General features: G+C 45.2%; 1 protein-coding gene across 1 annotated transcript in view; it reads left to right on the top strand.

The window, feature by feature from the left end:
* MMRN1 (multimerin 1) overlaps nucleotides 1-16442 on the top strand; it is a 143793-nt gene that overhangs the window by 96161 nt on the left and 31190 nt on the right. The window contains 1 exon segment of the mRNA XM_044302791.1: nucleotides 7556-7675. Coding sequence (XP_044158726.1) covers nucleotides 7556-7675 — 120 coding nt within the window.

Genomic DNA, 16442 nt, shown 5'->3' with positions numbered 1-16442 from the left:
GAATGTACACAGTTGTGCCGAATGACCCTGAATAAGACAAGAACGTTTGTTCTAGTTCTAGGGGATTCCCAGAATCTGTCCTGAGACAGATAAGTGAACCTAACTCACAGCGGGGGAAGGTGAAACAGTGCGTGGGTGAGATGTTATAACAATTCTTTACATATTTAGAGAAGACAAGATGGAGTCACATTTCTCTTCAGACTCCCTCCTGGACTTATAGTGACGGAATGGATTGCAATTGCACTGCTTGATCCTTGATGTTGCAACTTGCTAAAACTGGCTAATTATTTAATCATGCACTAGAACACCTCAGCAGGGACCATGTGTTGTTTTGGGGTCAGGCAGTGGCAACTCATCAGAGATGAGTGTCACATACACAGGCTTCCAAATTTGTAAGTAAGACAACTGTGGCATCAAAAATGCCATCCCCCTGATATTTATCTTACAGCAGATGCTTATGCAGACCTTAATGTTGATGCAACAAGAGATGGCAGAAAAAGAATATCTTCCACATGTTCCTGGTTGCCCTGTAGATTTTGGTGAGCCACATGGACAAAGTCCCATGAAGGAGGAAGTGAAGGCGCAGAATGAGGAGCTACCACTGGAGGAGGAGCAGGACAAGGAGGAGTTGCTTTTGCAGGAAGATGAGGCTATTGATGATGATGACGTGTCACGTACGGGAGGAGTGTGTGCCACCCTGAGCTCAACCCTCACCTCTGTCCCTGCGTATTTGCACGGTCCGCCCTAGGCAACGGTCCCAACTTGACGGCGGTCCCAAATCTGAGAACGTGCAGGGCCTTAAAGGTAAGAATACAATAAAGGAGAAAACAACAAACAAAGTGACAGGCAGGCACTGAGGGGTTAATCAAATATCAAAGTCAATACGAGCCGAGGTCAGGAGCCAGGCGGAACAATACAAAAGAGAAAAGCAAGATAAAGTCAAACTCACACCGGGTCAAAGCCAAGAGGTCAGGTCAAATGCAGGAGGTAGCAAGAGCGAGGTCAAAATACGGAGCCAAGGTCAAAACACAACACTAACAGACAATATGCTGGTGAATGAAATAAGACCAATCACAGACAACCTATGACCAGCAGGCTGCCTGTTTAAATAGCACTGTCTGGTGAGTCACATGATGTGGCCAGCGTCACATGACTCACAGTAAACAGCCCAACACAGCTGAGCACCGATCATCATTATCGGCGCTCAGCTCCTTTCCTGCTTGCCTGCTGCCATGGAGACGAGGACACAGGCTGCATTCTTGACCCTCTTCTTGGGCAGGGCGCCGGCGGCGATGCGGAGGAAGCACACGTCGCCGGACCCTCGTTACATGACTACACTGGCCATGACAACCAATCATTTCAGTGTGGGAGGAGCCAGAAAACAACTGGGTCCTCTGGCACACTGGCAAGCATGGCAAGCTGTTTGCTTACTTGTATTGCTTACATACTGACAGGTATATTTTTAGTATTATTAAGTGAATCAAAGTATCCGAAGTTTACTTGATCTGAATTTCAACGTGCTCCGTGGTGTCGCTACAGGTGGGCGAGGGGGGGGGGGCAATTGCCCCCCTATGTTATTCTTTGTCCCCCCAGGTGCCCCCCCGCTGATTCCCCCCAAAGCAGGCCGATGAATATTAATGAGCGCTTCCATTATGGAAGCGCTCATTAGTACCGAAGGACCAGGAAGCAGTATACGCTCTATACTTACCACTTCCTGGTCCTCAGCTGTCAGCTGTGCAAGGCTGCGCACAGCGTGAGGGCGCTCTGTGTCCTCACGCTGTGCGTGCCAGTTCAGAGCACAGTCGACTGAGGAGAGAGAAAATTGCAGGCGGCGTGCAGGAGAGGTAAGTGTTTTTTTATTTTATAAAAAATGTGGCTGCTGGGGGCATAAGAGGGGCTAATCATGAGAGGCATATGGGGGCTAATCATGAGAGGCATATGGGGCTAATTGGAGGCATATGGGGCTAATTAGAGGCATATGGGGGCTAAAGAGGCATATGGCGGCTAATAAGAGGCATATAGGCGCTAATAAGAGGCATAATGGGGGCTAATTAGGCATATGGGAGCTAATTAGGCACATGGGGACTAATAAGAGGCTTAATGTGGGATAATGAGGCATAATGGCTGATATGGGGGCTTAAGAGGCAAAGGGGCTGATATGGGGGTGATAAGAGGCATAATGGGGGCTAATAAGAAAAATAATGGGGTCTAATGAGGCATAAGGGCTTATAATGGAGGCTAATGAGGCATAAGGGCTGATATGAGAGCTAATGAGAGGCATGTGGGTGATAAGAGGCATAATGGGGGCTAATAAGAGGAATAATGGGGTCTAATGAGGCATAAGGGCTTATAATGGGGGCTAATGAGGCATAAGGGCTGATATGGGGGCTAATGAGAGGCATGGGTGCTGATATGGGAGTGATGAGAGGCATAATGAGGGCTAATGAGAGGCATAATAAGTGTCATCCACAGATGCCCCCATAACAGTGTGTCTTCCACAGATCCACCATAACAGTACGCCTGCGCACTGACAAGAGACAGAAAGAAGGGGAAAGAATCTGTGGAAGCAAGCAGAGGACGGCACAGCAGACGACTGAATAGCTTCTTTTGTAAGTAAATTGCTTTATTATAAAGGTATCCCTGCATACCGCAATTCTCTCGTATTTTGTAATCTTATTTATATATACTTTTTGCCCGCCCATTTTTGACTGTGGTATCTTTGTGCCCCCCCATATATTGTTCCTAGAGTCGCCACTGTCGGAGGGACTCAATGATGGAGGGGGGGGGGGGGGGGGCGATGCAATCACCGTTCCCAATCATTGTGCCCGCTACTTCCAAAGAAATGCGCTTCTTGACAAAGTAATTAATCACAAAGCAAACTTCTTTGTAAAATTCGGCGAAGCAGCCAAATCAAAGTTTTCATATTTTTGCTCATCTCTAATTGTTAGCATCAATCTGATGATTACTGGATAGTCATTATTTTAGACCCTCGCTATCAAAGCAAAAATGGGGTATGTTTTCCTGTTGCTGAAAGGGATGCCAAATTGGGATGCTCCTCTCTGCCCTCCGTTGAGTCAAAGAACTCTTGTTGTCTCCTGGATACCAATACCACAATACCAAACAGCAGGCATTTCAGTATCATCAAGATGATAGTTACTAGATATGATTCGTTGATCCAGGGAGTTATTCTGATTGCCTGATTGGAATCAGGAAGGAATTTTTCCCCTAAAGTGAGGAAAATTGGCTTCTACCTCACATTTTTTTTTTTTGCCTTCTTCTGGATCAACTTTCAGGATAACAGGCCAAACCGGATGGACAAAATGATTTGGGGCAGTTTTTTCAGGTGCTGCCCCAAATCAGCACATTCTGTGTTCCCTGGCCCAATGGACCTCTAGACAGGCAGATTAGAGCAGTGCCTGGCACTCTCTGTACTGTCTTCTTCTACTTCCCATGGCATCAAAGTTGTCCTCCGCCAGTGTACAAAACATTACTTTTGTCAAACTTAATGAGTTATGGATCGGTGAGGATTTTCACACACGCTAAGGCTGATGAATAGATCTGCCATTGCTGACTGTTGGTATTTACGATCTGCCTCATCATCAGTCATTTGGACGCCTATTCCTAACAAGCCAGTGTTCTTTTCTGATATTTTAAAAAATATAACAAATGTAACGGCACAGTGAGTTTTTAAACATTCTGTTTTTTAACACTATTAACAATGTGCTTACCCACAGTTATATACAGTTGCAAGAAAAAGTATGTGAACCCTTTGGAATTATATGGATTTCTGCACAAATTGGTCATAAAATGTAATCGGATCTTCATCTAAGTCACAACAATAGACAATCACAGTCTGCTTAAACTAATAACACACAAATAATTAAATGTTACCATGTTTTTATTGAACACACCATGTAAACATTCACAGTGCAGGTGGAAAAAGTATGTGAACCCTTGGATTTAATAACCGGTTGAACCTCCTTGGGCAGCAATAACTTCAACCAAATGTTTCCTGTAGTTGCAGATCAGACGTGCACAACAGTCAGGAGTAATTCTTGACCATTCCTCTCTACAGAACTGCTTCAGTTCAGCAATATTCTTGGGATGCCTGGTGTTAATCGCTTTCTTGAGGTCATGCCACAGCATCTCAATCGGGTTGAGGTCAGGACTCTGACTGGGCCACTCCAGAAGGCGGATTTTCTACTGTTTAAGCCATTCTGTTGTTGATTTGCTTCTATGCTTTGGGTCGTTGTCCTGTTGAGCTTCAGCTGGTGGACAGATGGCCTTAAGTTCTCCTGCAAAATGTCTTGATAATCTTGGGAATTCATTTTTCCTTTGATGATAGCATTCCGCCCAGGCCCTGACGCAGCAAAGCAGCCCCAAACCATGATGATACCCCCACCACCATACTTCACAGTTGGGATGAGGTTTTGAGGTTGGTGTGCTGTGCCTCTTTTTCTCCACACATAGTGTTGTGTGTTTCTTCCAAACAACTCAACTTTGGTTTCATCTGTCCAAAGAATATTTTGCCAGTACTGCTGTGGAACATCCAGGTGCTATTGTGCAAACTGTAAACGTGCAGCAATGTTTTTTTTGGACAGCAGTGGCTTCCTCTGTGGTATCCACCCATGAAATCCATTCTTGTTTAGTGTTTTACGTATTGTGGATTCGCTAACAGGGATGTTAGCATATTCCAGAGACTTTTGAAAGTCTTTAGCTGACACTCTAGGATTCTTCTTCACCTCATTGAGCAGTCTGCGCTGTGCTCTTGCAGTCATCTTTACAGGACGGCCACTCCTAGGAAGAGTAGCAGCAGTGCTGAACTTTCTCCATTTATAGACAATTTGTCTTACCGTGGACTGATGAACAGCAAGGCTTTTGGATATACTTTTATAACCCTTTCCAGCTTCATGCAAGTCAACAATTCTTAATCGTAGGTCTTCTGAGAGCTCTTTTGTGCAAGGCATCATTCACATCAGGCAATGCTTCTTGTGAAAAGCAAACCCAGAACTGGTGTGTGTTTTTTATAGAGCAGCTGTAACCAACACCTCCAATCTCATTTCATTGATTGGACTCCAGTTGGCTGACACCTCACTCCAATTAGCTCTTGGAGATGTCATTAGTCTAGGGGTCCACATACTTTTTCCACCTGCACCGTGAATGTTTACATGGTGTGTTCAATAAAAACATGGTAACATTTAATTCTTTGTGTGTTATTAGTTTAAGCAGACTGTGATTGTTTATTGTTGTGACTTAGATGATGAGCAGATCACATTTTATGACCAATTTGTGCAGAAATCCATATCATTCCAAAGGGTTCACATACTTTTTCTTGCAACTGTATAATGTATTGAGAAGGTCTTCAAACCATTTCACGCATCAATCTGCAATAAATACCAGCTCAATATCACAAAAAAAGTGATATTTTGAATGGACATAAATATTCAGACCTTTTCTTATGACCCTTGACATTTATCTTGTGATCCTTCCATTTATCTTTCATCTTTGAGATGTTTCTACACCTTGTTTGGAATCAACCTGTGGTAAATTCAGTTGATTCAACATTATTTGGAAAGACACACCCCTGTCTATATAAGTTCTCACAGTTGACAATACATATCAGAACAAAAGCCAAGTAAAAAACAAAACAAATGAACACCTCTGCTTCTATTTGTGGAGCCCAGCTATCACAGACAATTGACTCCCCCTCTTTCAGCTGCACGATTAAGGTGCAGCTGCCATCTCTGCATGGATGTTTAGGAACATCTTTTCATAGAGAAATGCAGGCTGCGTGACAGCAAGTAAAAAAAAGAATGTATCAAAACTAATATTGCACCTAAAACACAAGCAGAGGTTTTCACAGAAAAGCAAATAATATATCAAAATGTGCAAAGCTGATATATATCACAAGGGTATACGTTGCGTGCTGTCGAACACATGAAATGCTTGGTTCTTATGCAAAAAACTGTAAGATGTTAGGACACATGTTTACATTTGCTGCTGCATATATTAACCCCTTGGCGACCTCCTTTGTACATGTACAGAAGAAGATGGCACTTTAAGGATGGCGCCCGGTCACAAGTACAGCGGGCATCATAGCCTCCTGGTTTCTGGTGTTTCAAACAGGACAGGTCATCAATATCAAAGTCCCAGCTAACCCCCTTAGCCATACATTTCGTTCCCCTCCCCAGATTAAATTAAAGAGTACTTGATCTTTCAAATCCGGGTACTCTACCATATAATCACTTATGTACTTCCAGTAAGACAGTCCTTTCACCACTAGAACATCCCAGGTCCCTTCAAATAGTTCAAGAAGACACCTAGGAGGACAATATTAAAAGCAGTTTTTACCTCTTGACTGTCCTTGACTGTCCTACTTCATTGTATATTACAAAGGAGAGAGATGGGCATAAAAACTGTCCTTTTAGCCCAAAAAATTACTTGAAGATGCATTACAATATAGGAAAATACTTACAAAGTCCTCACCAGATGTCATCTGATGCCATCTAGAATGAAATTAATGTATGCTTTAGTATCAGACATCTCCTGGAGATGTAATGATCAAGCAGGTACCTGTATACCTATTTGGTGGATGAGCTCAAATATTAAGTAGTTGTGGAAGAATGTAAGTTAACTCCATTTGTGAAACAAATGTGCCTATCACCTCAGCCATTGCACTGCTTTTTTGTTCCCTGATAGTATTCCTGCAACTGATTACAATTCTTATAGCAGCAGCGCGCGTGCTCATTCCTTATCACTGGAAGTCTTCAGTTTCACCTTCCATTTGTCAGTGGATAAAGGGGAGCACATGGCTAGATTACAGGAACTATCACACTGGGAGCTCAGATCCCACCAGGAATATTCCCTGATTTGTTACTTTGAAATAACCTAATGTTACTGCTTAGAACTGTTCCCCCGACTCCAAACACTAACTTGATCACAACTCAAATCGCAAATGCTGTTATTTTCAGACACAATCTCTGTCAACCTGTCCCTTTTACACTTATTATTTATCTATTTATTCTTTTCTTTGCCCCTCTTACCTCAGATGTAAGGCAACAAGGCCAAGAAATAATACTAACATCTTTTCTAAATTTCTTTTTATCTGCCCTCCCCCCCCTTTCTTTTCCCACCTTCCTTTCCCCCTCCCTTATTTCTATTGTTCAATTTGATTTTGGATGAAGTTTATCAGACAATACTTTACACGGGTTGTGTGTGGTTTGTTACACACTAGCTTGATTTTCCCATGCTTATGTAAGTAATGTGTATCAGTGAAGTACAGGTAATTCATTTCCTCTCCTTAATGCTATGGATATACAATGCATCTCTGTTTGATGTTTTAAAGTTCTAGGTTTCTTTTTGAAATTCAATAAAAATAAATGTAAAAAGAAAAGGAAGTAAAAGGGGCATCTCCAAAGAGGCACTGTTTCAGTAAAGAAAACATTTGGGGCAAAAAAAAAAACGTCTTTGCAAAAGTTAGTTACCTGTAGTTACTCTACATATGTATATAGATTCTTTCACTGTCATATATTTATTTCTGTTCATTTTCTTACAGAAACTGGTGCGCCTATGTGCATACAAGACTCTCACCCACTGTTGTAATGGAAAACATGGAAACATATGTATCTGCTGGAGCAAATCCATGCGCCTGGAATACGGGAGCCTGTCCTGTGAGGTATGTGCTCTCTATCTAAAGCTCTGTTTAGTATCTGTTTAGTACCATTATATTATGTACATTGACTTTGTATTATATGACGTATATAAGTTAGACATAAACCAAATACAGTCAGGTTCAAATCTAGTATGTATAATCACTCTGGGCAAGTAAAGTAGGTAACTTTATTAGTTATACAATGCTGCCCATAATTATTCATACCCCTGGCAAATTTTGACTTAAAGTTACTTTTATTCAACCAGCAAGTAATTTTTGACATAGGTGTCTCCCAAAAGATAATAAGATGATGTACAAGAGGCATTATTGTGAAAAAATTATTTACATTATTTACATTTGAGCAAAAAGTGTCCAGTTGGCGTAAAAAAGGAGAAGCCTTCAACCCAAAGAACACCATCCCCACTGTCAAACATGGTGGTGGGAACCTAATGCTTTAGGGGTGTTTTTCAGCCAATGGACCAGGGAACCTAACCACAGTAAACAGCACCATGAAAAAAGAGCAATACATGAGGATTCTCAACGACAACATTAGGCAGTCTGCAGAGAAACTTGGCCTTGGGCACCAGAGGACATTTCAGCATAACAATGACCCAAAACACGCAGCAAAAGTGGTGAAGAAATGGTTAGCAGACACCAACATTAACGTTTTGGAGTGGCCCAGCCAGAGTCCAGACTTGAATCCAATTGAGAATCTGTGGAGGGAGCTAAAGATCAGGGTGATGGCAAGAAGACCCTCCAACCTGAAAGATTTGGAGCTCATTGCTAAAGATGAATGGGCAAAAATACCTGTGGAGACATGCAAAAAGCTGGTCTGCAATTATAGGAAGCGTTTGATTGCTGTAATAGCCAATAAAGGCTTTTCTATTGATTAATGAGAAGGGTAGGAATAATTTTTGCTCAAATGTAAATAAAAGCTGAATTTTTTCCCCCCACAATAATGCCTCTTGTACATCATCTTATTATCTTTTGGGAGACACCTATGTCATTTTGCGTCAAAAAATTACTTGCTGGTTGAATAAAAGTAACTTTAAGTCAAAATTTGCCAGGGGTATGAATAATTATAGGCAGCACTGTATATTCGGAGACATGTAGGGATTTATCATTAGGGTAAAATTTGAAGTCAAACCAAAACTAACAAGTGGAGAATGGTATAAAAAATGTAAATTTATTAATAAAATACAAAGGATGGAGCTACTACAGAATTACAAGAGTACGGAGAAGCACAGGGTCACAGACGCCACAATAGACCAAAGTGTCTATGAATAATGACACGTTAACAGGTACCAAAATAAAGTGCTAATGTGCATATAAAGGTGACCAGAATGGCCCAATATAAAGGTTCCACCCAATATCTACAACCAAGTAATGCTGCTAGCCCTGTTGATAGCAGGGGAAGGCACAACGTATCCACACATGGCATTAAAACAGCAGACCATGAAAGTGAAGTTCTCAGATGGAGAACGCAATGTAAACAGGTAGTTACCTTAAATGCATGGAGACTCACTATGGATACGTGCAAAGTCACTGGCAGAAGTTAAGACAGGGAGATATCAGTGTAGAACGTACCTGAAGACATAGTGGTAAGTGGACGTGAGGACCCTGAGCGCACAACCTCGACGCGCGTTTCGCCCTACGGCTTCGTCAGAAGGTAAGGCTACTTTCACACTTGCGTTTTGTACGGATCCGTCATGGATGGATCCGCTCATAATATATGACCGTCTGCATCCTCTCAGAACGGATCCATTTGTATTATCTGTAACATAACCAAAGTCAATGCAGGACGGATCCGTTTTCTATTGTGCCAGATTGTGTCAGTGAAAATGGATCCATCCCCTTTGACTTACATTGTGTGCCAGGACGGATCCGTTTGGCTCAGTTTCATCAGACGGATACCAAAACGCTGCAAGCAGATCCTTTTCCATTCAGAATGCATTAGAATGCAAACTGATCCATTTTGGACCGCTTGTGAGAGCCCTGAATGGATCTCACAAATGGAAAGCCAAAATGCGAGTGTGAAAGTAGACTAACTTTGGTGCCTAGACACCAAAGTTAAGATTTGTCTAGAAAAAATACTCAATTTTTCCTATGCATCCTCCCTACTAGAGTGAGTTTGTGACTAGAGTTGAGCGAACACCTGGATGTTCGGGTTCGAGAAGTTCGGCCGAACTTCCCGGAAATGTTCGGGTTCGGGATCCGAACCCGATCCGAACTTCGTCCCAAACCCGAACCCCATTGAAGTCAATGGGGACCCGAACTTTTCGGCACTAAAACGGCTGTAAAACAGCCCAGGAAAGGGCTAGAGGGCTGCAAAAGGCAGCAACATGTAGGTAAATCCCCTGCAAACAAATGTGGATAGGGAAATGAATTAAAATAAAAATTTAATAAATAAAAATTAACCAAAATCAATTGGAGAGAGGTCCCATAGCAGAGAATCTGGCTTCCCGTCACCCACCACTGGAACAGTCCATTCTCAGATATTTAGGCCCCGGCACCCAGGCAGAGGAGAGAGGTCCCGTAACAGACAATCTGGCTTCATGTCAGAAGAGAATCAGTCTTCATGTCATAGCAGAGAATCAGGCTTCACGTCACCCACCACTGCAACAGTCCATTTTCATAAATTTAGGCCCAGCACCCAGGCAGAGGAGAGAGGTCCCGTAACAGACAATCTGGCTTCATGTCAGTAGAGAATTAGTCTGCATGTTATAGCAGAGAATGAGGCTTCCACTGCAACAGTCCATTGGCATATATTTAGGCCCAGCACACAGGCAGAGGAGAGAGGTCCCGTAACAGACAATCTGGCTTCACGTCAGCAGAAAATTAGTCTGCATGTCATAGCAGAGAATGAGGCTTCACGTCACCCAACATTGGAACAGTCCATTGGCATTTATTTAGGCCCCGGCACCCAGACAGAGGAGAGGTTCATTCAACTTTGGGTAGCCTCGCAATATAATGGTAAAATGAAAATAAAAATAGGATTGAATGAGGAAGTGCCCTGGAGTCCAATAATATATGGTTAAAGGGAGGTAGTTAATGTCTAATCTGGACAAGGGACGGACAGGTCCTGTGGGATCCATGCCTGGTTCATTTTTATGAATGTCAGCTTGTCCACATTGGCTGTAGACAGGCGGCTGCGTTTGTCTGTAATGATGCCCCCTGCCGTGCTGAATGCACGTTCAGACTAAACGCTGGCCGCCGGCAGGCCAGCACCTACAAGGCATAAAAGGCTAGCTTTGGCCACGTGGACAATTTAGAGACCCAGAAGTTGAATGGGGCCGAACCATCAGTCAGTACGTGGAGGGGTGTGCACACGTACTGTTCCACCATGTTAGTGAAATGTTGCCTCCTGCTAACACGTTGCGTATCAGGTGGTGGTGCAGTTAGCTGTGGCGTGTTGACAAAAGTTTTCCACATCTCTGCCATGCTAACACTGCCCTCAGAGGAGATGGCCGTGACACAGCTGCCTTGGCGACCTCTTGCTCCTCCTCTGCCTTGGCCTTGGGCTTCCACTTGTTCCCCTGTGACATTTGGGAATGCTCTCAGTAGCGCGTCTACCAACGTGCGCTTGTACTCGCGCATCTTCCTATCACGCTCCAGTGCAGGAAGTAAGGTGGGCACATTGTCTTTGTAGCGTGGATCCAGCAGGGTGGCAACCCAGTAGTCCGCACAGGTTAAAATGTGGGCAACTCTGCTGTCGTTGCGCAGGCACTGCAGCATGTAGTCGCTCATGTGTGCCAGGCTGCCCAGGGGTAAGGACAAGCTGTCCTTTGTGGGAGGCATATCGTCATTGTCCTGCCTTTCCCCCCAGCCACGCACCAGTGATGGACCCGAGCTGCGTTGGGTGCCACCCCGCTGTGACCATGCTTCATCCTCATCCTCCTCCACCTCCTCCTCATCCTCATCCTCCTCATCCTCCAGTAGTGGGCCCTGTCTGGCCACATTTGTACCTGGCCTCTGCTGTTGCTAAAAACCTCCCTCTGAGTCACTTCGAAGAGACTGGCCTGAAAGTGCTAAAAATGACCCACTTCCTCCTCCTCCTCCTCCTGGGCCACCTCCTCTTCCATCATTGCCCTAAGTGTTTTCTCAAGGAGACATAGAAGTGGTATTGTAACGCTGATAACGGCGTCATCGCCACTGGCCATGTTGGTGGAGTACTCGAAACAGCGCAACAGGGCACACAGGTCTCACATGGAGGCCCAGTCATTGGTGGTGAAGTGGTGCTGTTCTGTAGTGCGACTGACCCGTGCGTGCTGCAGCTGAAACTCCACTATGGCCTGCTGCTGCTCGCACAGTGTGTCCAGCATGTGCAAGGTGGAGTTCCACCTGGTGGGCACGTCGCATATGAGGCGGTGAGCGGGAAGGCCGAAGTTACGCTATAGCGCAGACAGGCGAGCAGCAGCAGGATGTGAACGCCGGAAGCGCGAACAGACGGCCCGCACTTTATGCAGCAGCTCTGACATGTCGGGGTGAATGAACTTCTGCACCACCAAATTCAGCACATGCGCCAAGCAAGGGATGTGCGTCAAATTGGCTAGTCCCAGAGCTGCAACGAGATTTCGCCCATTATCACACACCACCAGGCCGGGCTTGAGGCTCACCGGCAGCAACCACTCGTCGGTCTGTTGTTCTATACCCCGCCACAACTCCTGTGCGGTGTGGGGCCTGTCCCCCAAACATATGAGTTTCAGAATGGCCTGCTGACGTTTACCCCGGGCTGTGCTGAAGTTGGTGGTGAAGGTGTGTGGCTGACTGGATGAGCAGGTGGAAGAAGAGGAGGAGGAAGCCGAGAAGGAGGAGGTGGCAACAGGAGGCAAAGAATGTTGCCCTGTGATCCTTGGCGGCGGAAGGACGTGCGCCAAACAGCTCTCCGCCTGGGGCCCAGCTGCCACTACATTTACCCAGTGTGCAGTTAGGGAGATATAGCGTCCCTGGCCGTGCTTACTGGTCCACGTATCTGTGGTTAGGTGGACCTTGCTACAGATAGGCGTTGCGCAGTGCACACTTGATTTTATCGGATACTTGGTTGTGCAGGGAACGCACGGCTCTCTTGGAGAAGTAGTGGCGGCTGGGAACAACATACTGTGGGACAGCAAGCGACATGAGCTGTTTGAAGCTGTCTGTGTCCACCAGCCTAAATGACAGCATTTCATAGGCCAGTAGTTTAGAAATGCTGGCATTCAGGGCCAGGGTTCGAGGGTGGCTAGGTGGGAATTTACGCTTTCTCTCAAATGTTTGTGAGATGGAGAGCTGAACGCTGCCGTGTGACATGGTTGAGACGCTTGGTGACGGAGGTGGTGGTGGTGTTCGTGGTACATCCCCTGTTTGCTGGGCGGCAGGTGCCAACGTTCCTCCAGAGGCAGAGGAAGAGGCCGAGGCGGCAGCAGCAGAAGAGGTAGCAGGGGGAGCCTGAGTGACTTCCTTGGTTTTAAGGTGTTTACTCCACTGCAGTTCATGCTTTGCATGCAGGTGCCTGGTCATGCAGGTTGTGCTCAGGTTCAGAACAATAATGCCTCGCTTCAGGCTCTGATGGCACAGCGTGCAAACCACTCGGGTCTTGTCGTCAGCACATTGTTTGAAGAAGTGCCATGCCAGGGAACTCCTTGAAGCTGCCTTTGGGGTGCTCGGTCCCAGATGGCGGCGGTCAGTAGCAGGCGGAGTCTCTTGGCGGCGGGTGTTCTGCTTTTGCCCACTGCTCCCTCTTTTGCTACGCTGTTGGCTCGGTCTCACCACTGCCTCTTCCTCCGAACTGTGAAAGTCAGTGGCACGACCTTCATTCCATGTGGGGTCTAGGACCTCATCGTCCCCTGCATCGTCTTCCACCCTGTCTTGATCCCTGACCTCCTGTTCAGTCTGCACACTGCAGAAAGACGCAGCAGTTGGCACCTGTGTTTCGTCATCATCAGAGACATGCTGAGATGGTATTCCCATGTCCTCATCATCAGGAAACATAAGTGGTTGTGCGTCAGTGCATTCTATGTCTTTCACCGCTGGGGAAGGGCTAGGTGGATGCCCTTGGGAAACCCTGCCAGCGGAGTCTTCAAACAGCATAAGAGACTGCTGCATAACTTGAGGCTGAGACAGTTTCCCTGGTATGCATGGGGGTGATGTGACAGACTGTTGGGGTTGGTTTTCAGGCGCCATCTGTGCGCTTTCTGCTGAAGACTGGGTGGGAGATAATGTGAACGTGCTGGATCCACTGTCGGCCACCCAATTGACTAATGCCTGTACCTGCTCAAGCCTTACCATCCTTAGAACGGCATTGGGCCCCACCATATATCGCTGTAAATTCTGGCGGCTACTGGGACCTGAGGTAGTTGGTACACTAGGACGTGTGGATGTGGCAGAACGGCCACGTCCTCTCCCAGCACCAGAGGGTCCACTAACACCACCACGACCATGTCCGCGTCCCTTACTAGATGTTTTCCTCATTGTTATGGTTCACCACAACAACAAAAATATTATTTGGCCCAATGTATTGTATTCAAATTCAGCGGGATATAAATTTGAGGCCTAGTATTTAGGCGCTGGGTGACCGGTATGGATTTAGTGACAGAATTAGACTTGGAAATGCACAGTAGCGTGTGTGTGAAGTTATTCTGAATGACCCTATGTGCACCTTGAATATTATATACCCTTTTAGGGATAGATTTCAAATAGCTCTGATATAGCAGGAACCACTAAATTATGAAATTGCTAAATTGGGAATTGTATTTCATCCCAGAACAAAAAATATGCTTTGACGGACACTAAATAACTTGCCCATCCACAACAGGACAGCGGTAACGACAGATTTGGCGGGATATAAATTTGAGGCCTAGTATTTAGGCGCTGGGTGACCGGTATGGATTTAGTGACAGAATTAGACTTGGAAATGCACAGTAGCGTGTGTGTGAAGTTATTCTGAATGACCCTATGTGCACCTTGAATATTATATACCCTTTTAGGGATAGATTTCAAATAGCTCTGATATAGCAGGAACCACTAAATTATGAAATTGCTAAATTGGGAATTGTATTTCAACCCAGAACAAAAAATGTGCTTTGACGGACACTAAATAACTTGCCCATCCACAACAGGAGAGCGGTAACGACAGATTTGGCGGGATATAAATTTGAGGCCTAGTATTTAGGAGCTGGGTGACCGGTATGGATTTAGTGACAGAATTAGACTTGGAAATGCACAGTAGCGTGTGTGTGAAGTTATTCTGAATGACCCTATGTGCACCTTGAATATTATATACCCTTTTAGGGATAGATTTCAAATGGCTCTGATATAGCAGAAACCACTAAATTATGAAATTGCTAAATTGGGAATTGTATTTCAACACTGAACAAAAAATGTGCTTTGACGGACACTAAATAACTTGCCCAGCCACAACAGTACAGCGGTAACGACAGATTTAGCGGGATATAAATTTGAGGCCTAGTATTTAGGCGCTGGGTGACCGGTATGGATTTACTGACAGAATTAGACTGGGATATGGCCAAAAAATAACCACACTATTGCTGGTTAAATGCACTTGGTGTGACAGCTTGACCAACCACACTACTGAGGGTTAAATGCACTTGGTGACGGGCGCAGCTTGCCCCTGATGTAGTATATGGCCAAAAAATAAACAGACTATTGCTGGTTAAATGCACTTGGTGTGACAGCTTCACCCTGATGTAGGCTTTAGCCAAAAAACAACCACACCATTGAGGGTTAAATGCACTTGGTGACAGGCGCAGCTTGCCCCTGATGTAGTATATGGCCAAAAAATGAACAGACTATTGCTGGTTAAATGCACTTGGTGTGACAGCTTGACCAACCACACTACTGAGGGTTAAATGCACTTGGTGACGGGCACAGCTTGCCCCTGATGTAGTATATGGCCAAAAAATGAACAGACTATAGCTGGTTAAATGCACTTGGTGTGACAGCTTGACCAACCACACTACTGAGGGTTAAATGCACTTGGTGACGGGCGCAGCTTGCCCCTGATGTAGTATATGGCCAAAAATTTAACAGACTATTGCTGGTTAAATTCACTTGGTGTGACAGCTTCACCCTGATGTAGGCTTTAGCCAAAAAACAACCACACCATTGAGGGTTAAATGCACTTGGTGACAGGCGCAGCTTGCCCCTGATGTAGTATATGGCCAAAAAATGAACAGACTATTGCTGGTTAAATGCACTTGGTGACGGGCGCAGCTTGCCCCTGATTTAGTATATGGCCAAAAAATTAACAGACTATTGCTGGTTAAATGCACTTGGTGTGACAGCTTCACCCTGATGTAGGCTTTAGCCAAAAAACAACCACACCATTGAGGGTTAAATGCACTTGGTGACAGGCGCAGCTTGCCCCTGATGTAGTATATGGCCAAAAAATAAACAGACTATTGCTGGTTAAATGCACTTGGTGTGACAGCTTCACCCTGATGTAGGCTTTAGCCAAAAAACAACCACACCATTGAGGGTTAAATGCACTTGGTGAGGGGCGCAGCTTGCCCCTGATGTAGTATATGGCCAAAAAATAAACAGACTATTGCTGGTTAAATGCACTTGGTGTGACAGCTTCACCCTGATGTAGGCTTTAGCCAAAAAACAACCACACCATTGAGGGTTAAATGCACTTGGTCGCAGCTTGGATGCACTTGGTCGCAGCACCGCACAAGACACAAAATGGCCGCCGATCACCCCAGAAAAAAGTGACTGAAAAACGGTCTGGGCAGCCTAAAAACAGTGAGCATTTGAATTTCAGCAGCTCAATGATCCACAGCTGCAGATCGATCGA

Source organism: Bufo gargarizans, chromosome 1 (genome assembly GCF_014858855.1).
Source record: "Bufo gargarizans isolate SCDJY-AF-19 chromosome 1, ASM1485885v1, whole genome shotgun sequence".
Lineage (NCBI taxonomy): Eukaryota > Metazoa > Chordata > Amphibia > Anura > Bufonidae > Bufo > Bufo gargarizans.
The sequence above is the reverse complement of the archived record's forward strand: the minus strand, read 5'-3'. Positions and strand labels throughout refer to the sequence as shown.